General features: G+C 38.5%; 2 protein-coding genes across 8 annotated transcripts in view; both read right to left on the bottom strand.

Annotated features, from left to right (window-relative positions):
- LOC132260574 (aldehyde dehydrogenase, dimeric NADP-preferring) overlaps positions 1-10,888 on the bottom strand; it is a 136,070-nt gene extending 125,182 nt beyond the window's left edge. For 2 of the 6 annotated variants that reach the window (XM_059758786.1, XM_059758787.1), the window contains exons 1-7: positions 10,238-10,883; positions 9,020-9,323; positions 4,841-4,881; positions 4,435-4,493; positions 4,128-4,308; positions 3,245-4,059; positions 1,687-1,802 (exon numbers count right to left, since the gene is read on the bottom strand). In XM_059758786.1, the coding sequence (XP_059614769.1) occupies positions 1,687-1,802; positions 3,245-4,059; positions 4,128-4,308; positions 4,435-4,493; positions 4,841-4,881; positions 9,020-9,245 (1,438 nt within the window). In that variant the 5' untranslated portion in view covers positions 9,246-9,323; positions 10,238-10,883. Of the gene's footprint in view, positions 1-269; positions 386-1,686; positions 1,803-3,244; positions 4,060-4,127; positions 4,309-4,434; positions 4,494-4,840; positions 4,882-5,057; positions 5,193-6,659; positions 7,051-9,019; positions 9,324-10,237 lie in introns of those variants that run through there. The other 4 variants (XM_059758789.1, XM_059758788.1, XM_059758792.1 and 1 more) reach the window with 4 other exon arrangements.
- A 2,884-nt stretch (positions 10,889-13,772) lies between these two features.
- LOC132259928 (heat shock protein beta-1) lies at positions 13,773-19,024 on the bottom strand. Of its 2 annotated transcripts, XM_059757754.1 has the most exons (4): positions 18,552-19,024; positions 15,971-16,000; positions 14,520-14,613; positions 13,773-14,242 (listed from the first exon to the last, which is right to left on the bottom strand). In XM_059757754.1, the coding sequence occupies exons 1-4, from the start codon at positions 18,731-18,733 to the stop codon at positions 13,949-13,951; spliced, it is 600 nt and encodes a 199-aa protein (XP_059613737.1). In that variant the 5' UTR covers positions 18,734-19,024; the 3' UTR covers positions 13,773-13,948. The 2 variants fall into 2 exon arrangements, with proteins under 2 accessions (XP_059613737.1, XP_059613739.1); XM_059757756.1 differs by lacking the exon at positions 15,971-16,000 and having other exon boundaries at positions 18,552-19,009.
- Between the last annotated feature and the right edge of the window lie 5,338 nt (positions 19,025-24,362).

Here is a 24,362-nt window from a genome sequence, read left to right as displayed (position 1 = left end):
GAAGAAGGAAATCAAGACTAAAAGAGCTACAAAAGCATGCAAATTTCATCACTAAGAAATGTTCAAATTCATGTTTTTCACAGCCTTGAACAAGGTCAAAAATACAAAACTATTCAACTTCCATAAATCATTCAAATTCATTCAAAAACTAATCCCAAAAAAAAACCAGCAAGCAACATTCACAAAAGCAAAACAAGAAATTTTGAAACAAGAATTGATTGGTAAAAAAAATATCTCTTCAGCCTTTTTATCAATTTGTGTATTTATACCTGCATAGTGAGTGACAGTGTCGTTGGCACAAAAGCCACCGCTTGAGGTGCACTTGGCAAACAGTGCTTGCACACTGCTTTTGCACGTGAAGACGTACAGAACCAGAGGTTTCGCCCTAATTGAATATGGCAAATCAACATTCACAACTTCAGTCCAATTCCGCGTGTGATTTTACGAATGATTTTGAGGATTTTGATGGTGATTGACAAGCGCGACGCTTTGATTTTTGCCTGCACTCAACTGATGCCAATATTTACACTTTTTTTTGTACATTTAACACCAATATTTCTTCAGTGAACTCGTGAAAATATCTTCATTTTTTTGATGAAAGAATTTTATGTTGTCTTCCTGATTGTTTTTAGTCAACTTTTGAGATATTATCAACAAGTTGCTAATATCGCTCTTCACTGACACGTGCAGCTGAGATATTAGCAACTCCACTTATGCATGAAGAAGTTACATAAAGACAACATAGCGAAGCAATTGAAGACAAATTATTATATCGACGGATGCCTCGATAATTAGCAAAACTCTTAATCATCATTCTTCAGTTGAGCAATTTGAAATTGCTTCGAAATTAGACTAATTTATCACTTAAACTCAATTTCAATGATTTTCTATAACTTTCAATTAATTTCATTGGTTAGTTATTGAAATATTAACGAAAATATGTAGAATTGATAGACAAAATCACGATATTTAGTACAAAAAGTTGGGTTTTGTTAGATTTTCTTCTAAAAAGTTCGTGAAAAAGTCACTTTTCACATTTTTCCTGCACTTTTTGACTATAATTTATAAGATTTACAACTGCAATGATGAGATTTCTTCTGCAAAGATTGATTATGTGACTTCATTCGACTGATTTTTCATGTAATTTCATTGATTTTATTCAGAAATTAGAATTATTATCCGTACAAAAATACGTTCAACTTAAAATGTTCATTTTTGTAAAGGTTTTAAAGCGAATTTAAGGATGCAAAACAACTAAAAAAGCTCAAGAAAAATATTCATTTGTATGAATTTCTGAGCTAATTGCAAAAAACGATATTAAATATCCAGTAGATTTAATATTTCTCCTTCAATTTCATTATTAAATATCTTTCAACAGCGATCAGAATGAAAATTGTAGCGAAAACGGTCAAAAATCGGAGTTTTTATAAAGAAAACTCAGTATTTTTTTAAATACATAAAACGTCAACTATAAGACGTAATCGAGGAACCCGTCGATATTTACTTAATCTTTACGATCATGGCAATTAATTACAGCTATCAGTTGAATAATATTTTCACAAGTGCATTGGACTTATAAAGCACAATATTTGCAAGACATTCACCAGGCATACCAGACAAATTTGCAGACTGTGTTAGCCAATCACAAGAAAAAGTATAAATATAAAGTCATTGAAGAATTCCCACCTGCAATTTGCATTATTGTATCATTGACACAGACGCTACCACTTGAGGTATTTTTAGTAAATAGCTTGACGTCTCCTTTGTTTTCTGACAGGATGTACAACGCTAGAGGCTTATCCCTTAATCCAACCAAGCAAAATACACCAAAGAGATGCGGAGAAAAAGAGAGATAAAGTAAGGAATTATGTACATAACTTACGCCTACTTTTTCTTTTCTTTGCAACCTGTAAATGCGCTATAATTGTGTTATCATGGGAGAAGATAAGGAAGCACAAAATCAAACTACTGACAACCACCACCAATCAGATACCAGATCGAGAGGACAGATGAGAAGAAGATGCATTAGGTGTAAGAGCGATTACAGACCAGCCGATTATCCTCGAATCGGCGCGAACTCGGATCAATCTTCCGTGGATGAGCTTGGAGGGTGTAAAGATCAGATCAGCGATAATTCGTGGTTGATCTGCAGCTTTACACACTCAAAATATGGATCAACCATTCGTGGCTGAACTGGCGCTAAAGACACTCAGAGATTATTCTTCTTTGTCGCCACTAGCGACACTGTGTTTAGTGTGTTCAGCTGTCAGTTGATTTGCATACTTCAAAAGCGTGAAATTTTACGTTAAAATAGCGAAAATGGATGATTTTCAGAAGAATTTAATGATTTTAATAATCCAGGAAATCATTCGCAAGAGATTCGCCATTTTGTCTTTCCTGCGTCGTACAATGCTTCGGCGCATTTCCGGCCGAGCGCGCTGCCGTCGGGAACCCCTGAAAAATCGGCTGAACCTTCGATATATCGAGGGATTATTCGCGTTTTCTGGCTAAGCGAACTGTCAGTCGCTCTCGCTTATCCTCCCGTGGATCATCAGCAAGTCTGTAATCGCTTTAAGAGAATTTTGCAGAGAAAGAGTTTCGCCGTCACCCGAAACAATATGGAAGAATTTAACCCAGTTTTTACTTTCGTATTTCACACTGTTTTCCGTATAGAGAGTATAAGAAAATGCAGATCTTGCCAATAGAAACCCAGATAAATAGTATAATATTGCCAATATATCATGGAGGAATGTCTTCTTACTTGCATACTGCATTATCGTGTCGTTAATGCACATACTTCCGGATTGTGTACTCCGTGTGAACAAATCCTGAATTGCATTGTCCGTCGTGAAAATGTACATTACGAGTGCGAGCGGTCTTTTCATGTGGTTTTTAAGAGGGTTTTTGCGATCGCACATTAAATGGGTGTTTTTTTTTGGCCCACAATCCACAGGCACACGATAATGAGAATGTGATGCATTGATTTATGGATTGATGAAAGTGGTGTGGCATTTTTTTTTAACATCGACAAATCAAAATAACGCATAAAAGAGAAATAAAAATCACAAATTATTATGAGAATTTTGCAAACACACAAAAAAACAACTTTGTCCGTTCCAGAGAAATCTCTGGAACAAGACGAAAAATGAGGCAAAAAAACTATGTCTTTAACTCCTAAATGAGATGGAGAATTTCTCTTAAGAAACACACACAAGAAATAAAGATTGTGAGGAACCAAGGTTACCTGGCATTGATGAACTTGATAGCATCGTAAGCGTTCTCCACATTGACAATGGGCAGAATGGGTCCGAAGATCTCCTCCTGCATGATCGGATCTGTCGCTTGGACATCAATCAAGATTGTCGGCTCAATGAAGCGCTCATCGGCGTCTGTCTTTCCGCCCAGCGCCACATTTCCCGACTTCAGCAGCGCCACCAGGCGCTGATAGTTCCGCCCATTGACAATCCTGCACAAGTCCGGACTCTCCTTGGCATTCTTGCCATACCACTCCTGCAGCACCTTGCGCGCCTCCTCCAGGAACTTGCCCTGCACCTCCTTGTTGCACAGCAAGTAGTCAGGCGCGATGCACGTCTGGCCGGCATTGATCAACTTGCCCCACAGGATGCGCCGCGTGGCGTAGGCGATGTTGCAGGAGTTGTCCAGATAGCAGGGACTCTTGCCGCCCAACTCCAGCGTCACCGGCGTGAGATGCTTGTTGGCCGCCGCGTGCACAATCTGTCCCACACGCGTGGAGCCAGTGTAGAAGATGTAGTCGAACTTCTGCTTCAGCAGCTCCGTTGTCTCCGGCACGCCGCCCAGGATCACGGGATAGCACTCCGTGTCGAGATAGCGCGGCACTTTGTCAGCGATGAACTTGGCACAGTTGGGCGACACTTCACTGGGCTTGATCACCACACAATTGCCCGCCGAGATGGCCGCGGCCACGGGCAGCAGCGTCAGCTGCAGCGGATAGTTCCAGGCGCCCATCACCAGCACCACTCCGAATGGCTCCTTGTGAATGTACACGCCGTCCAGCATGTTCACGAACGTCTTCTCCGGCTGAAAAGGCGAGAACAGTTTGCAATTTTCAACGCTCATTTGCGCGAAAGTTGTTAATCTTTTCGCACCTTCACTGGCTTCGTCCAGTCCCTCAAGTTCATCAGCGTATTCTTGAGGTCATTCTTCAGGAACTCAATCTCCAGAATGTTCGACTCTTGCTTGTGTCGCCGCAAATCTGCCGCCAGCGCAGCTTCCATCTCCGTCTGATTCTCCTCATAGAGTCTCATCAGTTGCTTCAACTGCTTCTCCCTGTGTTTTTTTTTGTTCGTTGCCCACCATCAATTATTCAGTCATCGTGACGACAATCCAGAGAGAGAGAGAGAGAAAGAGAGCGTTAGCGATTCTCAGAGAAGTTTGCCAATGAGCTAAATGTACCTGAATTCCACATCCCGCGTCTTGCCGCTGGCAAAGGCAGCGTGAGCCTTCTGCATGACCTGCAAAGGAAGCGCGCGCGAGTGAAGAGGAAATGCGAATTGTGAGTGATGAAGAAGAAGAGGAAAAAAAGTGAATTGGCGGAGAAATTGCCAAGTTGATGTTCGGCAAGAGGCACATTTCACTTGCAGACATCATCGCCTGTGTGAGTGTTAAAAGTGAAATTTCTGCCATGCGACCGACTTTTCTCCGTGCATTGGAGACGATTGCATCGGATCGGAGGCGCTTACATAAAAGCCCCTCAACAATCCGTCCTGGAGAATCATCCGGAACGCACGGAAAGTCTCAAAACACCACTTTTGGCAATTCCACCGCATCGCGTGTGGGTGTTGGCTCAATTGCAACTTACATCGTCATATGTGGACATCTTCTTTTCGCTGGGAAACATGTCTGCAAGAGGAGAAAATGGGCAAATTAGCTGCGGAAGAAACTGGTTGGGAAAGTAACAACAGAGAGGGTCATTGCCTCGGACATTAAACATCTCTCTCTCCTTCGCATCTCACTATTTCCTGCAAATCACTGCTAATTCTCCCGGATTTCAACGCAATATCACTCCTCACACTCACCTCGACCCATCTCTCAATGTTCTGGCGTGAATTACTTGATGAAACTCGGCAATTTGTGCACAAAATAAGAGAGCGATTCTCACTCAACTTTCAATACAAAATAATACTAGCTTCAGAGATTGTCTACATGACAGCAGTGGCGCTGCGCAGTCACCGCGAAAAGCCCAGCAGAGGGCGTGTGGGTTTGAATGAGTGTTTCAAAGATTTCAAAATGCAGAAGAAAGTAACGAAATCTCTGCTAATTAAACAATTATCGCAGAGATTTAAGGGTCTATTTAATGTACAAGAGAGATTTACATCAAACTGAGGACGTGTAAAATTAGATTACACTGTTATTTACACTCTTCCGGTTCTTTGAATACGATTTCCAAATGTTTATGACAATAATTAAGACTTTAATTGATAGGAAGCTCTCTAAAAGTGTTTAGATAGAAGTATAAAGCAGTAAAACGATTGTAATTGATGGTAAGGCGTGATGTTTCACTCAGTTCAAAGTACATACACGAAACTTCTAACTAGAATGTCATCAGGTGATGACCGTGTTGACCTACATTTCGCGAAAAAAGCAGTGTGAAACTATTAATTTTAAATAAGTCTTCTGAAATAATGTGAACCAACAGCTGTTGAGAGTTTTGTGCCTCGCAGGGTTTTATTAAATATGCATCGTTCATCCGTTCGGTGTCTCACTTTAAATAATAAGTATGTGCACTCGAGGGAAGGCGTTATCACAAGCCCAAGAAATTCAATGGACACAAACATTGCCAGCATTATTCATTTATCAAGAGCGCGAATTGACCTTTTGGAACGCAGATACACAAGTTTATCACATCTCGAGTGTTATCAAGCCTAAGAAAAGCTGAATTTACCTTAGTTGCTTGGTGTATTTAAGTGATTTGAGCAATGCAATTCGCTCTGCAGCGAAACACCATAAAAATCCGTGTGATACTAACCCAGAACAACTTTATTCTCACTCTCAAACTGACTTGAATTGACTTGGCGGTGCAGATTCGAGTATTATTTTCATTACCAACCAGTTTGGTTTTCCATTTCAGCATCAGAATGCGTAATGATCGAGCAATATTACATAAGCATCGATATACAACAACTGCACTATAAATAAGCGATGATGAGAGTATTTTTAAAGACAAAATTTGCTGTAATTACTGAGAATCAAAGACGTGTTTCACAAGGTCGAGCTCATCCATGTTTAATCAAAGTAAAATGAGAAAACTTTCCATATTCCACTATTCACGTGTTTATGTACTGAAAATGATTCAATTGTCGTTCTTAGATTATGTCGTACTCTAATGGTTGATTCTTCAAGGATTCTTTCACTTTAAATCCTTCTTAAAATTGTTTCTCACTAAATAGTTGCTCGTGCTTTTAATTACTTCCCATGAATTGCAGAAAAACGTCAAGACTCTAACAACAATTAACGCTTTTACGCAGGAAATGCTATGAATTCAATTCGATCATCCAAATATTGTCGTTGCGGTTTTTTTTACGATGAAATTAACACACAAAGTCTGAGGAGAATTTTGAGTTCTTCAGATTGACGCTCGAGAGAGACAAAGACAGAGTGATCATTTAGAAATTACATACATTTTTACCCGAATACCGACTGGTTCACCTTCACGAAAATCTCACAAAATGCGCTTTATGCACGATTTTATTGCACTTCGTCGACACTGACGAAGTTCAAGGTGAAGGCAATGCCTGCAACACTATGTAATATGTGATAATCCGCGCGATCACAGCCTCTCAAGAGCTATGCTTATATGTTGGGAGAGATGTTGGGTGTTTTTGGTCACACAAACGCACCGTCGATGAGCACTCAATTACGACTTTTACTTTCAACTCCGCGGACGCAACTGCCTTCCTGTCCGCTTCCAATTGAAACAATCGCGGATCATATGGTGTACATGGCTTTATCGCACTGTCTAAAGTCTGTACATGGAATTACAAAGTATATTAAAGAGACTCTCCTTATCACAGAGATGCTCAGCTGTGTGCGAGCGAATGACTCGACAAAGAGAACTGGACACGAACGGGGGTCTCTGAATAGATTACTATTGTGCTCAAGGGGTATAATAACACTCCAATGTGCGACTGTAGTATGAATTACAGCGGCCAATTTACGTAAGATTTACATACACTTCCCCCCCCCCCTCCTTCTCTCCCTCCGCCCAGCGTTGTTTATTTACATTTCAATGTTGGAAAAATCTCACTTTTCCATGATAAAGGAAAGCCCAGGGAATTTATTTTGTATATTTATAGAAATTCATCGTTTGTTTGCACATACTTCTTGTTGTTGCACACGGTTTTTTTTTGCACGAAGTGATTGCGACAAAGAAGTGATACTTATCATTACTTCATGCCTTGGAGCTTTCTGAGAAAAATGTGTGTCTTTTTTAAACCCCTCAAAAGCATCCACGTATGAAATGAGCTGACGGAAAAACTATTCCAATTTGATTGGTCATGTGATAAGGAACGGGAAATGTCCTCGCGCATTTTGTCACTATATTTGGATGTCATAACAATATTTACCTCGATAACCATCGATTAATATTATTACCCACGAAAAATTAATCGAAAGCGCAATCACGAAATCCACACAAACGTAGTAAAGCAAAGGTCATGATCTTAAATCGTTAAAATAAGGCCGAAATAATATTTTTAAAAAATATATTCGAGAGAAACGTGTTTGCATTAAACATCTTTAATAAGCCACTGAAAGGAATTCGCTCTCAGAACTTTGGCTTTACGTAAGAATCAACTCTGACTCTCACGTCAAGATCACATAAATCAATTTATTGCCAAATAAATTAATAAATAACTTTTTTTTCTAAAAAATTTCACACTGTAAGAACGCCTCGAACTTCCCAATAAAGAAAATGCGTGTGGAAATATTCACTGGGCGAAAAAGATCCGCTCAAGGGGGAGATAATATGTCTTAAATTTGTACATCACTTCCATAGTTTCTGTGCAAAATCTTCAACACGATTTGAAAGGAACTTTTCTTCGCTTTTTAGACTCTTTCGACTGTTTCTTACACTCAATTCTGACTTTTATCACAATCTAATCGAAGTTTTGCCTTCAGAAAATGCTTTAAGAAATTCTGACCAAATTGTGAGGTTATGAATCCGGCTTAAAAGCTCCTCTTCAGACTAATCTTAATCTTCTTGCCACTTTAAAGCAAAAACCACGGAAATAACTAAACAAAGAAACGTTTTTCTAGACTGAAGTTAGATTTTTTGAGGTTATGATTGACTTTCAAACTTTTTCACAATTAATATGAAGTTTTTTCGATTAAAAATGCTCAAATCTGCCATGAAAAAGATCAATCTTTACATTTTAAACATAAATTTGATGATTTTGAGGATCACATAACCTAAAAAAAAGCAATAAAATTGATTTTTTTAAGCAAAATTAATTAAGAAGTGGCTCAATTTGTTGAAACTGAAGCTTTTGCAATGCAAATACAAGAGTTGTACATCACTTCCGACCATAATATCCGCCCCTTGGACGTGATCTTTTTCAATTTGAAACACTTTTCACGGTTTAAAATAATCGCATTCTCAGCATTATCTCAAGACGTCTGTTTTCGTCTTGAGAACAGGTTTAATTAGGGGCATTTAGGAACCTAATCACTGCACAAACTACACGCACGCCTAAGTTGTGTCAGAAAAGAGGGTCATTCAAGTCTTTTACAGTGAATGTCAAGATATAAAGCGCTCTTTTATTGGACACTTCTTTTCACGCACCCAAAAACTTGTTTCATAGATTTTTTGTACTTCACAAAACACTATTAATTCGCCATTAGAGGTGTTTTTGTGCAGTATTTTTTTGTCCATCACATCAATTAATAAGGAAACAACATATTTCGTGGACGATTTGACTGTCAATTGTATTTGAGACGCAATATTTGACAAAACGACGTTGCTTAAAGGACTCAAACTCACCTTTGTCCTCGTTGATTTCAATCACCGCGGGCTTCTCTGGATGATGCCCATTGAGATGGATTCCATTGCCACTGAGGTTCGTGTTGTTCATCTCGGTCACAAGAGCGGACTCAATGTCGTTCGCGAGACTGTTAATGGTGGACAGAGAAGATTGGGTGTTGGGACGATTCGATGGAACCTCGCCGAAAAGCGCCGGCTCATCGATCTGAACATACGTTGAGCTCATAACTCTGCCTTCTTTGTGGTCTTCTCGAGTGAAATCTCAGCTTCTTTTTCTCAATTTATCCGCTGGAATAGTGGAGGTCTTCGCCGAGTGAATGTGTGAAATGAAAGAGAAATGATAGATGTATAAAGAAAACCTCTATTCACTATTCAAGTTATGACTTAATGATTTGCTTAAAAGAGTCAAGAACTTGAATTTTTCATAACACGCGGTTAGCATAAAGAAAAGTACCGCGATTTCACATTCTTTTTGTGCAATTCTCTGTGAGGAAGAATGCAAAGAAAATCCTACTCGTCAAAGTATTGCAAATTCATCAGCTGAAATTCTCTTTCGCATGCAAATTCGAAATCAATCTCTATTAAAAATGCATAGATAAGAAATTGTGGGATTAATTATGCACACAATTTTTAACTCAATATCTTCACAGTTTCAGGATTGACTTCAAGATGATTCACTAACATAATTGTAGCTTGAAGAAAAATCTCTTATCTATCAGCATTTCAACTCTATTTTGTGCCATAATTATTTACCGAATTCTTTGTTGGATATTGAAGCAAATTTAAATTTCACTTTCTCTCTCTATGTGAGCTGGAAAAACGCAGTGTAAATTTTTGAGGTCACCCAATTTCGTTCACAATACGGAATAATTCTGCTGATTACGCCGCAATTCTTTACACGACACAAAAACGCCGTTCTTTCGCAGTGAATTGTTAGAAAATTACTGATTTTACGGATTCTCTTGTCAAACTTCCTCAAATATTGACTTTTGCCCCTCTTGAATAATTAAAACGATAAAAGGAAGATGATTTTTGAATATTGAATATGTAATTGGGAAGGGTCTTCGTTTCGGGTAGAATATTATATTTTGTGTTGAATATTATTCCTCACAGCAAATTCCAATTGTCATTCTGTCCAATTCTGGAGACAACTTGGGAGTTAATTACCGAGCACAATTCTCTTAATGAATATTATCACAATCACTACATTGTACTTACTAACTTCAGCTGCGAATCTCACTGGACTTCTCACCGATCGAGAGACGCTGAATCTCGTCTAACAATCGTTACAGCTTCAGAGTCTTCAGAGCAAACACAAATACACTTTGACGCTTTATTTTCCACTGAGCACAAAATGTGTGTTTAATGTCCGATTTGCGACGAAATAATAAAAAAAATGGGTGAAATAATAGAGTGTTAAAACGGTGAGGCTGCAATTAAGAGATAATCAAGTCATATGCGGAACTGAGTGAAATGTCTTTCATGTGAAAAAAAAGCCACTGGATTTTTGTCTTAATATCGGCACACGATATCGTTCCACTGAGACGCACATTCACACGTTCGAGTCTCACTTGGCGGAGTTTTCCCCTTTAACTGATTTAAATTGCCGCACTATCCGTGGCTTGTACTCCAAAGTGTGTTCCTCCACAGCTGTTGGTGACGTACTGCTCGAATGGTGGCGTCGTGCCTCCAAAGTTTGGGTCTGCGTTCAGCAGGAGACGACGAGACACTGGCAAATGCGAAGTGTCAATCAGCCACGGAGTGATGAGAACAAGTGCATCTGCGACTTGAGACGTCCGCACAACAATGTCCCCCCAACATGGCCATCGATCGCCAATTGGGCCAAAGAATTGCGACGCTAGACGAAAAGAAATGGTAAGACTTTTTTCTATGGACTCAAGAGATATTATTAATTGAGAGGAGAACAGGTTTTTGAGCATGTATTACTGTTCATGTACAAAAAAAGCTTTTTACGTATCTTAGAACAGCACAGCAAAGGAGAAAAAAAACTCGTTCTAAGCCAAATGTGCAGAAAGGCTTGACTAAATGATATGCACAATTGCAACGAAAAGTGTCTTATAAATATTCTAATTGATTTGTGAAACTCATCGGCATTGGGGAAAAAAGCATTTGTGAGTGAATTTATTAACTCCCAAACAGCTGAAGAAGTTTTCCTGAATGTGACAAAGCAAACTCATCACATTCTTAATTTAATGCAGCTGAATTAAATGCTCATTTCTTATTTCTCTGTCAAAACAAGGTTAAGAATATTATGTGACTGTTTTTTTTCGCCATATTTTAATCATGCTTAAATAAATAAGCATATTTAGAAGAATTTGCCAGATGGAGTCATTCATTAGAATTTTTTTTGCTGTCTCACCTCTCAATTTGACAATCGATTATGTGGCCTTTCTACGGATTCTTCCATCGCGAAAGAGATTTTTTACACGCTGTTTTTATCTCTCTCAAAAACTCCTCAACTTCTAAGCATGATGACACTTGAGAAGCATCCTGAAGTACACATTTTTCACATCGCACGTGGGAGCTTTAAGCAAGGCATTCGGCTTCCAAATGAAGATGGTCAAATGATTAATTTTGAGATCATCCAACTTTTTCAAGACAACGCAAAAATTCATAGTCGCTATTCTCACCTTCGGACAAGCATATATTGTCTGCGGCTGTGTCTAACAAATCGCTTTATACAATAGAGAGTTCATTGCATTTTATTTCACTTCCATTTCTCATGATTTATATGCAAAGAACGACGGAAAAACATACTATTGGCTATTAAAATATGCAGCATATTTATTTTCCTTTGCCAAGAAAACAAAGTGCATTGCATTCTTTATTGTTCTGAGGATTTTATCTGTCTTCAAAAAAAAACTTCTCAGAGCAATTAACTACAGTTTCGACACTTCGGCCCTTATCCAAAAAAAATCGGCAGATTGTTTTCTCCGCATAAAAGAAAATTTCCCAATGCTTGGCAAACCCTAAAATTACTCCAATGGCTGGCTTGTGTGACTTATTTTCTAATAACACAATTATTTTGCACTGCTTTTAGGCCTAATGTCCACTCCAGTGGCTATTTTGGTGATGCGAGTGAGCAAAAAAAAAATAAAGGCTCGAGCTAACGCAACAATTTAGTCAATATTAAATGAACAAGCGATTTTTGTTGATGCAAAAGTGAAAGTTCAAATCGAAAATATACGTGACCTGCTAATTGTATTGGGTGAATGTATAAACCTAAAGTGTCTGTCTTCTATTTTGGCTGCTCAAATGTTCAGTGAGAGATGCAAAAACAGGGCCAAAAAATTTCAACACACTCAAAAGAATTCCAACACGTCTTAATATGCTCATATTGAATCGAGATGTTAGTATTTTTCTATTTGTCCACTGACACAGAGCGTGCAAATTAAATAATAAATAATAATGGAGCGATAATAAGTAAACTTTAGAAGTTAATGAGTCGTGAAACACCTAAAGGGCGATAATTATTTCTTGTTATGTCTAATTACTTGAAGAAATCTTGGGATGTTATAACGATTTTCTGTATAATAATAATTTAATATGTGGATTTGGCTCTTCGCTCAAAGATATCGCAACTTTCGATTCTGCGGTTGATGTCTGGATTTTATTCAAGACACCATGAATTTAGTACAGATTGTTTTAAAAATAATAACACAGTCCAGCAGTGGTTCTTGCTCTTCTCTGAAAGGCCAAAATCTCCCAAAGTCCTCATCCGATCGTTAAAAGTGGCACAGATTTGGAAAGGTGGTTTCATTGGCTACAACTTCCTGGAACATGTCAAGATCGCCAAAAATACTCCAAAGGGTCAAAATGACCCCAACTCCCAAAGATGCACAGAAAAGTGTCCTTTTTGGGTGTTTAAAAAATCACATAAAACACCCTGCGAGTGGCAAAAATTCGCGATATCCTTGAAGATGTAGAGAATTTCACGGGGCACATTTCCGCCATACACCACTTTTCTCTCCGAGATCTCCGAGTCGAGATATTTGCCTTTTCCCCCTTTTCAATCCGCCTCATCATACACTGAGAAAAATTACAGCCCGAAAGTGCATTTTCTCGCTAATTCTGCCCAGTCTGGCTTAACAAAATATCATATAGGAAATTCAATGCATTAAGGCTACATTTCGCCGCTTTTTGCCCCGTATTTTCCCCCTTTTTAATGCAAAGTCGTCTTATTTATCAAATGCCCAAGAATAATTGAAAGCCAAGAACTTCTGTTTCACTTTGCAGAACTGTATTTAACGTTTGCATTGAGAGAAATACATAAATTACATATCTTAGGTTTAATATAAAATAATAAGACGGTTTTTCTTCTACTCTACCGTTCAAAAATTACTGACTTAATGCAAAGATTGATAAAATTAAGCTTCTGTCATGTTTTCAATGAGTCACTTTTTAAAATAATCATGCCGTTTAATCAATAGTAACTTGAGGTGTAATAAAATTTCGTATGAATTCACCGCAAGGGCAGCGCTTATCAATAATTGTATAATTCTTTATGCGCCAGTCGTAAAAGTATAATTGCGAAAAGAAGCACGAAGTCATTAGTTGTTGAAGAAAAAATGCATTTTTCTTACCTTCCCGAACTCAAAGGTGTTTCGAAATTGCCAGCATAAACCACGGTTTTATCCCATTTGTCCATCCAAGTGCGGCACGAAGAAAAGACGCTCTTCGTATCTCCGGCAAACAAGGGTGATAAGGTGTGATGATTTGAGAAAAAGACAAGTGTTTGTGAAGCTAATTTAAAAAATATTCTCTTCTTTATCATCATACAAGATTACACATTAATAGAATTTAGAGACTCGACATGAGGAGTAAATTGATGGTTCTGTTCATTAATTAAATAGGCTCCGGGGAGTGGGAGAGCGGTCATGAGTATCTTCAGCGGCAGCGGGGCTGGGCTTAGTGGTGTGCGATGGGGATGAGGGTCTCGGCGGCGGTCAGGGACGGCGGCAGCGGCGCGTCCACGGTGAGGACGCCGTCTTTGCTGAGGGACGACCTGATGGACTCCGGCGCGACGCCCTTGGGCAGCAGGAACTCGCGGTTGTACTCACGATAGACGCTCTTTGTGTCGGACTTCTCCTCGTGCTTCGCGTGCACCAGCAATTTGTTGTCAATCGTCTTCACGACAATCTCCTCAGGTGTGTACTGACTCACATCGAATCGCAGCTTAAGCACCTTGTTATCGCCATCCTCCTGCAAGGACGAACAGAAGATTTATGATCAGCAATGATTGGCTTTATCAGAATTTCCAGGTGGTGTTCTTGATACGGAGAATTGGTGTGAAATTCCTTGCCAAAATAATATCTTTCAATCATTGCAAATAGTTGTAATTCATCTTCATATTCCCCAAATTTTCCCCATGGGATCAACAACACCATTTGGTATTTATAGAAATGATTAAGGATAATGTTCTCCTTGAGATTCCAACGCTATTATACCATCTTTATGGCTTCTCTTGTGAGATATTTACCTGAATTAGTGGTGAATTTATGTCGCTCACGTAATTCTGCTTCGGCCTCTGAGAGAGAGCAGTGTTTCCTGCGTTGCTCTGAGTGGTTGTGGAACTGCAATGGAGGAAAGGAAGAGGGATTAGCAAGGCATTTATGGCGATGCGCAAATTTTCCTCGTGGGAATTAACACTTCACACACACACACGCAGAGTGATGTTTTTCATCAACAGCAGGAGAGGGATATTCTAGAAAACTCATTCCACACGCGCGCGCGGCGCAATAAAAATATTGAATGACTCATAAGTGTGTCTCAATAGGAAAAATGCTGATGATGGCGATGAGTAACACTCACAGACAATCAACAAGGACTCCTGTGTGCTTGTCTCAGGAGATGTGCCACTGCGACTGTGAGTCACTTAGCACATATTTCATGTGTGCGAGGAATCCTCTGAAAGACGACAAGAATTGAGACATTTTCTGGGGTTCAGAAGGCTCATCATGAGGTGTGTGTGGGCACGAGATGAGCGAAAATAAAGAACACGCAGCGTGATTGTGAATTTGTCAGTGGCCAACATAAATAGTAACACAGCTGAAAATAATATTTCTAGCACATTCTTTCCAACTCTCTTCAAACACCTCAAGATTTGTCGAACTTGTCACAAGAAAATCCATCACAGATCGGCCTGAAGAACTCCAGAACATTCATCAGAATCATAAACAAAACCTTCACGCTATTTAGTGCTTTGCATGCAAAATAATATTTCTTGCTAATCCAGCGAAAGTTAACACAAAATCACCATATAAAATATATGAGTGTTATTTTTGGCATCACATCTCGTGTTAAACAAAATGATTACAATAGATAAATTTTCTCTCTCTCAAAGTGGAGACAAAATATAATCATCCAACTTTATGTAATGCGTTTGTATCTCACAAATTCTTGCACTTCATTCTCATGATAAAAATACATATTGCAGAAGCGCAAACACATAACTTTGCGCACAAAGTCTTCGTGACTAATTTCATATATAAATCCCATAAAATTATCCAAGAGGAAAATGTTTCTTTAACTCAATCTGCATTCTTCATCCACGGGTGAATTGTTCTGTCTTGGCAGACGCTTGAAAATACAATTGAGAGGCGTTCAAGTGAACAAATTGTGGACTTATTAAAGTCAATTAAATCACACCTCAAATTGCGTGATGAGTTCCAGAGGAAAATCACACTTTGTCATGTGTAATTTCATTAAATAACGCAAGATAATTGTAAGACAGATGGAGAAAAATGATATGATTTACAGCTCAAGATCAAGAAAATCATGATTTTCGACATTAAAATATTCAATTCATGCAATCAAACATCACATCACACCGGAATGGTTATTTATTCTTGTAAACAAACAATGGTGCATTGTTGTGCATGCATATAAAACTAGTCCTCTAAGTACAACACTGACTATTGTGGTATGTACCTGGTGGTTGTGGTCTTTTTCGTAGTCGAGCTGTTTGGTTATTTGCGAAGAGCAAGAGTAGAGTTAGAAATGTCATCCGTTAGAGGCATGCGAATTCAATAAGGCATTAGTTTATAGTTTCGCTTTTAAATATTAGTTCTACTTCAAATATTCAGCGCTATATTTAAATCTAAATACACGGAGATTATTTATGCATTTCTTTTCTCTTCATATAAACTATCTTGCTAATTATATTCTTGAGCCCAAAATATTCGCGAATCCATACAATTGTGACGTGTCAAGGGGGAGATAATATAGTCAGAAGGGGTGTAAAAATACTTCAGAAGTGAAAGTGTTGTAAAACCTACAATATTCCTTTCCTGAATCCTGTTTTTACTGACAAATAATAGAGATTCTTCAAATTTCCTTCGATTTTCACGCAGAAAAAAACGAAATAATTATTTTTCTAGGTTATGTAACAAATTAAGGATAGATTTAGTGAATAATTCGCATTGTAGCACATAAATTCATATGCTAAAATCGACAAACAATTAACAGTGCTTTTCTGATCCTTTGATGCCTAGAAACACTGCAAATTGTGCTAAGATTGAACATAACCTCAAAAATAATCATTTGAACTTAGAAAATGTTCATTTAAACAACTTTCTGGGCAATTTTGATTGAGAATCAGTAATTTTTACTTCATTGGTAAATTTTGGCCGGTAAAGATGTCCAAAAACAGCGGTTTTAAATCGATTCTTATCGAAAAAACGAATGGAAACTTAAGAGATTCCATTAAAATTTGGGAATTAATGTGGAATCAGTCGAATAATTTCAAATTCTAGAAATGTCAGGCAAATTTGACTTGATATTCTGGTGAAACAATATAATTCTCTATCGATTTACTCCACCTCGACATAGTAACATGTTATTTAACATAACACGAAATGCCGGGATGAACTTTCGTGTGCACATTTGGAGGAGTCATCGAACTCACAAGCTAAACAATATGTGTGTCTGAAAGAAACAGACATATATTTGCCTCAATTTCAGCTCCAATATTTGACTGTGTCTTCCTCATGTCTTTTTGGAAATCGCGCGTTTCAGTGAGACCCAGAATGACGCGGCGAAAGAGGAAATTTGTACATTCTAGACACTCTTCTGCAAAATTTATTGCTTCATCTGAGTGAAAATAGAACTGAAAATAGATTCGATTTCATTTTGGAAATGCTACAATGGCAAAATCCGAATGGGAAAAAGTGTTGAGCCTGTTTTGTGAGATTGTGTTTTCTTCTCATCCGTCATTAGAACACGAGAGAGCAAATATTTCAATGTTAAATTTATTTGCATTGGACAGTGAGTTGGAAATAGCAACTATTGTACTGGGCAACCGTTTTGTCGTGCCTGAAAATTCAATCATCAACGAAAATAGCGCCACATTGGAGTTTATGCTGTACGCTATGTACCTCAGAAATTTAGTTATATAGAGTCCGCCTTTATATAACAATATGTTAATGGATGAGGAGCAAAAAAAAAGAGGCAGATATCGCATCATCGCTCCAATTACGCGCACAAAATGGGCAATATTCAATTAATTTGGGTGCTGTGCTGCTTGCGAAGTCATATCTCAGAGGTTATTTCTGGTCACCGGCGGCCAAATCTAACAATCCTCCTCAAGATTGTGCACTTGACAATTCGCACACCGTATTTGTGCATGGGAAGGAAGAGAGAGACCTTCCTCGAATTCCAGTCACGGTTATTCGTATGACGAAATGATATTCATGATGGTGGAGAATACAGTGATTTTAATTGAGTCTCTTGCGTGGCTGCAAAAGAAACGCACTCCTTATAAGGCGAATGAATGTGGCAGCCCAAGCAGACGAGAGTCTCTCTCGCCAGTGTTCAGTGCCACGAGAGATGATTGCTCATTGAGAAAAAGCGTCGATTTTGTCGCGAGTTGGCGGTAAATCCGCGCGTGAAGTGTTCAAAGTCAAAGGGGCCAATCACTTTGAGAAAAACGCCATACTTTGCCCACGATCTTGACACCCAAGTGGCGGCATTTACACTGTCCGGAGCAATTTAGTGGGAGAAATATGTCAGCAACAGACACTTCCGCCATGCACAGATGGCCTGAGTGTGTGGAATTGGGAAAGTACAGACGGATATTTCCTTCCGGTTATTCTGTGCACTGAACTGGAAGAGGTTCTAAGAAAGTCTTCCTGGCATTTTACAGCCCTAAAAGCCTTATTAACTTCAACAAGGCCTCCGAAATCACACTGATTCGCCCTTTAATTGATGGTCGGTCCTTGAGACGAACAGTTTTTCCCCGAATTTCCATGCGTGCGTAAATTGGTGTGAATTTTCATGCGATTTTTCCCTCGTGGCAACTGGTGAAAATACCAATGGTGTACCACTTCCGGCTAGAATTGATTTTCTCCTCTCCTTTTCACTCTCCCTTTCGTCCGACCACCCCAAAAAGCCTCTTGAGCTCTCTCGAGACCAACACCAAGACACGGTGTATGACTATAAATATTCCCCGGCAGCACATTTCGTCATTTACGGATGAGTAGAATAACATAAATGCCTACTTTCGCTCTCTCACCTTGATGTGGTCTCGAAGAAATTGGCTTCGCGGTTCATTAATTCGGATCTGAATTTGGCCATTTCATCTTCCATTTTGCGCATTTCGGCATCGAAACGCTCACGAATGGAGGCAAATTCGGTATCGATGACACTAAAATCGCCCAATTTGATTGGGATGTTGACTTTGTTGCTCTCGGCCATTTCTTCTTCTGCTTTCAATTTCTTGTGCACTGAACAGAAATTTGATCAAAACTCTTTGTACTCTTTCTCTCTGCCTAATCACACTTCTAAAGACACTTGTCTCGATGCTGAGAGAATTTTCTTCACCAGTGAGAACTGAGAACCGTAAAATTTTCTTTATCGCAATAAAGCACTTGTTTACTCCACGATGGTGTATACTTGACTGAATCGCTCGGACTGTGACTTTATTTAAATAGCATTTGAGTTTGCCGATCGTGAGGAATTTATTAAGGCGAAGGGGCCGCAAGAACACACCAACACACCGCAACACTCTGCCACGCACACCAAACAAATCGCACACTCGGCGCGCCGACAAACGAACGCCTCGGCACACTGTTTTCGCGTCCGCGACCACTAACTTCGTCCGCCGCCGATGAGGTAATGCGCTGTGAGACATGCGCGACGTGACGTCATGCTCACCACCACACTGCCGCCGCTGCCGCCCACTCTCAGCCGCGAGATGCATCGAGTGATCGCGATCGAGAACCATCTCCGCCATCGCGATTGTCTATTTCTGACAAGGGGGAGATAATATGCCTTAAATCCAAAGAAATCTTCAGAAACTCCATTCGAAAGCTTTCTAGATTTGGCAATGAACTCAAAATTGGTGATTCAGTGTCAAAATTACCCAGAAAGTTATCTAAATAAACATTTTCTAAGTTCAAATGACTGTTTTTGAGGTTATTTTCAAAGATTCAGAATATCAATTTTTATTGCAGTCAAATGCAAAATCTGCCTATGAATGGTGATATTTAAGACTTCGGTATATGAATTGATGTGCTAGAATGCGAATTTATTCAATAAATCTTTTCTTGATTTGTTACATAACCTAGAAAAAAGGTTTTTTCTTATTGATTCTGCGTGAAAATCAAAGAAAATCTAAAGATTTGGCATATTTAGTCAGTAAAAAGCACTCAGAAATGGATTATTGCGAGTTTTTGAACACTTCTACTTCTCAAGTACTTCTGCTGAGTTGTACACCACTTCTGACTGTATTATCTCCCCCTTGATTTCTGATCTATTATTGCGATTCCGCCGAGCTGCACGTGAAAGTTCGGGAATGTTAGTCACTGCCGTGGTGTTCCAAAGATGAGCCTCAGCTGGTGCGCTTTCTCACCAAAGTGACGCCATCGCGGTGCTTTTCACTCCCGCGAATAGAACATTCTTAATTGCTTCCACATGTCATTCTGGGAAGGCGTTCTGGCCATGTGCAATTCGTCTTCAGAGAGGTATGAATATATCTCAAGATATATCGTCTAATGCACGCCAGAGTTTGGCAATAATCAAGGGGAAAGATCAGAAACTTTGTGATTATTCAATGCATTCTTTTTGATTTTTTCAAATATTTAAATATTAGTATTTTTTAAGCGTTGATCTTTTATTTCTACTTTTAGGAGTTCGAATCCAGCTAGTGGAAAATTTTGTAACTCTTTTGAAGTGAAGAAAATAAACAAATTTTAAATATACTTAATTATTCGTAATATATTTTACTATAAATTTGATTTATTTAGAAATTTTGTTGAAAATATTCAATTTTTAATGATTTTGCTATTTTACTAGACAAATAATCATTTTTTCATTATTATTATTTATAAAGTAAAAATCAATCATTTTAAAATTCCAATAACACCATTAAAATTCCCTAAAAATCGTCTAGTGACTTTTCCCTTGGCAGTAATTTCGAATATATCTTTATGAGTTTACGGAGAGGAATTAAAAACGGGTTTAATGAAGCATAAAATGAATTTCACACGCTAAATATGCGAACATTCAAAATTGATTCATGTCTCTGCAAATTCCACGCCATCAATTTGAGGTGAAACAACTTCTGGACGCATTTTTAACGATGCGAATAAAAACAGTCAACAAGTATTAGGCGAGACTTTGAATGTTTTTGGCCTAAAAAAGCCTGGCACTTTTCCAAGATCATGACAAGATTAAAATTAATTCTAAAGTGATTCAATGCGTGTGGGCTTCAAGAACAGAATCCAAGATGATGAATTTCCGGAAGTGTGGAAGCACTTGGCGATGTTTCAGCGCAGATGAGAATATGATACAATTCATCGAACATTCTGGATTATGTGCCAATTGTGGATTATAGAAGCTGAATTAGCATGGAGAATTTGTCGCGCATTTCGAGCAAAATCGACCCAGAGATCATGCATAGATTAAGTGCGCAACTCAGTGCGAGTCGGCTTTTAGCATGTCCGATGGATGCCTTTGCAAATTGACAAGAGTATTTATGATTGTTGTGCTGGCAAACACTTATTATGTAAGCTCATGAACATCAAACTCGTGTTATTGAGTTCTACCTCGCATTGATCTGAGAAGAGATGAATGTCGTCACTTTTTTTCTGACTTATTTGCCGAGCAGAAGACCCTCAATGTCTTGTTTGCTCCTCATTGCATATGATGATGAGTAATTCTGCTTGTCTCGATGTTTCTGTTTCTCTCTCAAAATACGCGAATTACAGTGCTGAAATTGTCTCACAGTGAATCGGCATGTTGTAAATAAATAAAAGAAACTTAATCACACATTCTCACTGATCCCAATTGTGTGAATCGTGGGTGGACATTAGCATTTTTCTTTTACGATCGCTCGTCAATTTGCCATGAATGCCTCGAAACTTTGTGTAGCGCGCAAAGTGTTTTTCATTTCGTGTGAAGGTGAGAAATTCTGCCTGAGATTTTCTCTCTCAACGTTTTTTGCCTGATGAGGAGGCGTTCTCTGGACATGGAAATAGACGTGCGCTCATAATCATATTCACGAGACAACATTTCCTTTCCGCATCACGTTGAGAATTCAGCCCAGTACATTGCCTTTTAAAGTCACCATCTCGTGAAGCCCACACAACGATTTACTATACATTTCTCCTCCACTTGGCTTCTTTGGCAGTCGAAAAAAAGGCTAATTCACTCAATTTCTTAATCTGTAATGCGCCGTGAGGGAAATCAAGGGGTCGATCGCAATAATTGGAGATAGTAATGCGCTCTGAGATGTTCAAAGCGTCATTTATCTTACAAAATTCATGCTTCTTGCTCATTCAATTTGATGAGTGTCAAGCAGAAAGGCGCAAATGAACTGATATAATAATTACATAAACTATAAAGAATTTTCATAAAAAAACCCCCATAAATTTAGCTTTAATCAAATTTTCCACTCAATTCTGCCAATATGTTTTCTAAGGAGGAGATAATATGTCTTAAACCTTGAGGCAACTTCCAAACACTCCCAAATTTCCAAATTGTCATGAATTTCTTAAGTTTCCATCTGATATTTCTATAAGAATTGATTAAAAATGCATTTTTGAACATGTTTTCCAACCATAACCTCAAAATATCGCTAAGAGATCTTCAAAAACTCTGTTTAGAAGTTTTCTTGATCAGAAAATGATCTGATTATGAGTTTTAATGAACTCAAAATTGCTGATTATGTGTCAAAATTGTTTAAAAAGTCTTCGAAATGAATATTTTCTAAGTCTAAATGACTATTTTTGAGGTTATGTTCCAGTTCGATACAATTTTCAGTGTTTATTGGCATGAAAAGTTCAGAAAAGCACTATTTATTAGTGTAAGTGCTTAATTCTTTCCATTGCTAACGATTTCTCTGACTTGAATGCGAATTATTCGTTAAATCTGTCTTTGATTCGTTACATAACCTAGAAAAATGTTTTTGTGATTGATTCTGCGTGAAAATCTGAGGAAATCAAAGGAAATTGGGATAATTTGTCTCACTCAGGAAAGGAATACTGTAAGTTTTTAAACACTTTCACTTCTTAAGTCCTTCTTCTGACTGTATTATCTCCCCCTTGATGTTTTCATACATTGTATGCAATGTTTAAAATTTATTGTCAAGATTAATAAAATAATACGACATCTGATATCTTCTTGTTTTCGGCAATCAACTGAAATGCGATTAACTTTGCAAGTCATGCCAAAATTTGTCTGACAAAAATTGCTGCAAGCGGATTATTGGCCAAAGTTTGGAAAAGGTCAAAAACATAAGTTATTGATTAAACGTGACATTTTATTTTCTATCCCTAAATTCACCGCGTTTTCTCTTCCTTTTCATATTGATCCAGACACGGTGGCGCGACTGTTGAGTATTTTGCTCACCATCATTGCGTGATTCACATGGAATTGGGTCAGATTTACAATGCACTCGTTGTCCTCCTTTCGGGCGATACAAATCTAGGGTGGAGTGTCCTTTTCAATCACAGCCCTCAATTAATCGTCTAGCGCTCAAGTGGAGATTTTATTGGATAAGCCGTGAATATTTATTGCAAGTACTTTAACTCACACTTCTTCGCAAGACTTCATCGCGGGGGAAAACTCACTTTCGCACGGCATTCGCTGAGACATCTGTGGTGCGATGAGAGAAGGTTTTGCGTGAAGGTTTAGAGCTCGGACGAGACTTAGTACTGTTATATGGGCAACAATTGCTGCGAAAGAAGATAAGAAGATTCACTGGGAGAGATTTGTAGTGATTTTCAATGAAATTCCCCTGGTTTTTTCTCCCGATAAATCACCCATGATGGCGATGCTGTGAGGAAAAGCATCAATATATGTCTTAATATGGTAATACGGGTATATCTTCTGGCGCGATGCGCATAAACTGTTGCTCGCTTATCGTACGCGGAAGGAAAAGCATCTTCCAGTCATTCTTCGCGAGCGGTGAGAAATTGCAAATGAGTGAATCTCAGAGAGATTGCTTTTTCCTTACTTTTTCCCCATCCAAGAATCTTTCGGTTTCCCATTCAAAGTCGCTGTTGGAACGCCGCGACTTAGAAGACGGCGAAGACGCGATCTTTGGCGATCGCGAGTGACTGGTTTGTGTAAGGTAAATCAGCATCATTGGCAAATTTGGCATAGTCAGTGCTTGACCTAAATGGTGACTCATTTTTTCTTCAATTCCATGTGTGTGAATGGCAAAAAAGAAACAAGCAAGAAATGTCCGTTCATTGAACCAAAGCTTGAATGCTCGTAGATTCTTGATGACTGAGAAATCACGTTTTCAAATCTGGCGCTATTAATAAAGAAGTTACTATTTATAGACATTGACACAGAGATCAAGACATTGCTTTGGACTGATATTTCACCAAAAAGGCCCCAACAATTCAAGTCCATAAGGAGTTATTTAAGATACATTTCTTTCACTTGAGAGACACTTCATGCCGAGGAATTCATGCGGAGCAACTCGGTGAATTGCAAATATGCTAAAATTAATTTCAATTAATTTAATTAGAGAGATAAGTTAATTGAAAACATGCTCGAGATGCACATTCTCGGAATGCATATAAAGGCTAAAGAAATATTTCTTTATGCAAGACATCATCAGGGAAAAAATATATACTTTTCCCTTCACAAAAATTGCTCTTTGCACGTTTTTCGAATATTTCATCACCTAATGAGGTCAATTAGCAAATGTATTCAGCTGAAAAAGGAAGCACCTTTCCATTCGCGTCGCTCATCTGATTCTTTATCGATTGTCAAGATTTTGCTGAAGAGATCGCGCCGTAACAGTTAATCAGAAACTTAACCCATCAACAAAGTGCGCAAAGAAGGAGTTTTTTCTTGGGTGTTTTTTGGG

Source organism: Phlebotomus argentipes, unplaced genomic scaffold, assembly GCF_947086385.1.
Source record: "Phlebotomus argentipes unplaced genomic scaffold, Phlebotomus argentipes genome assembly scaffold_18, whole genome shotgun sequence".
In the NCBI taxonomy this organism is placed as follows: domain Eukaryota; kingdom Metazoa; phylum Arthropoda; class Insecta; order Diptera; family Psychodidae; genus Phlebotomus; species Phlebotomus argentipes.
The sequence above is the reverse complement of the archived record's forward strand: the minus strand, read 5'-3'. Positions and strand labels throughout refer to the sequence as shown.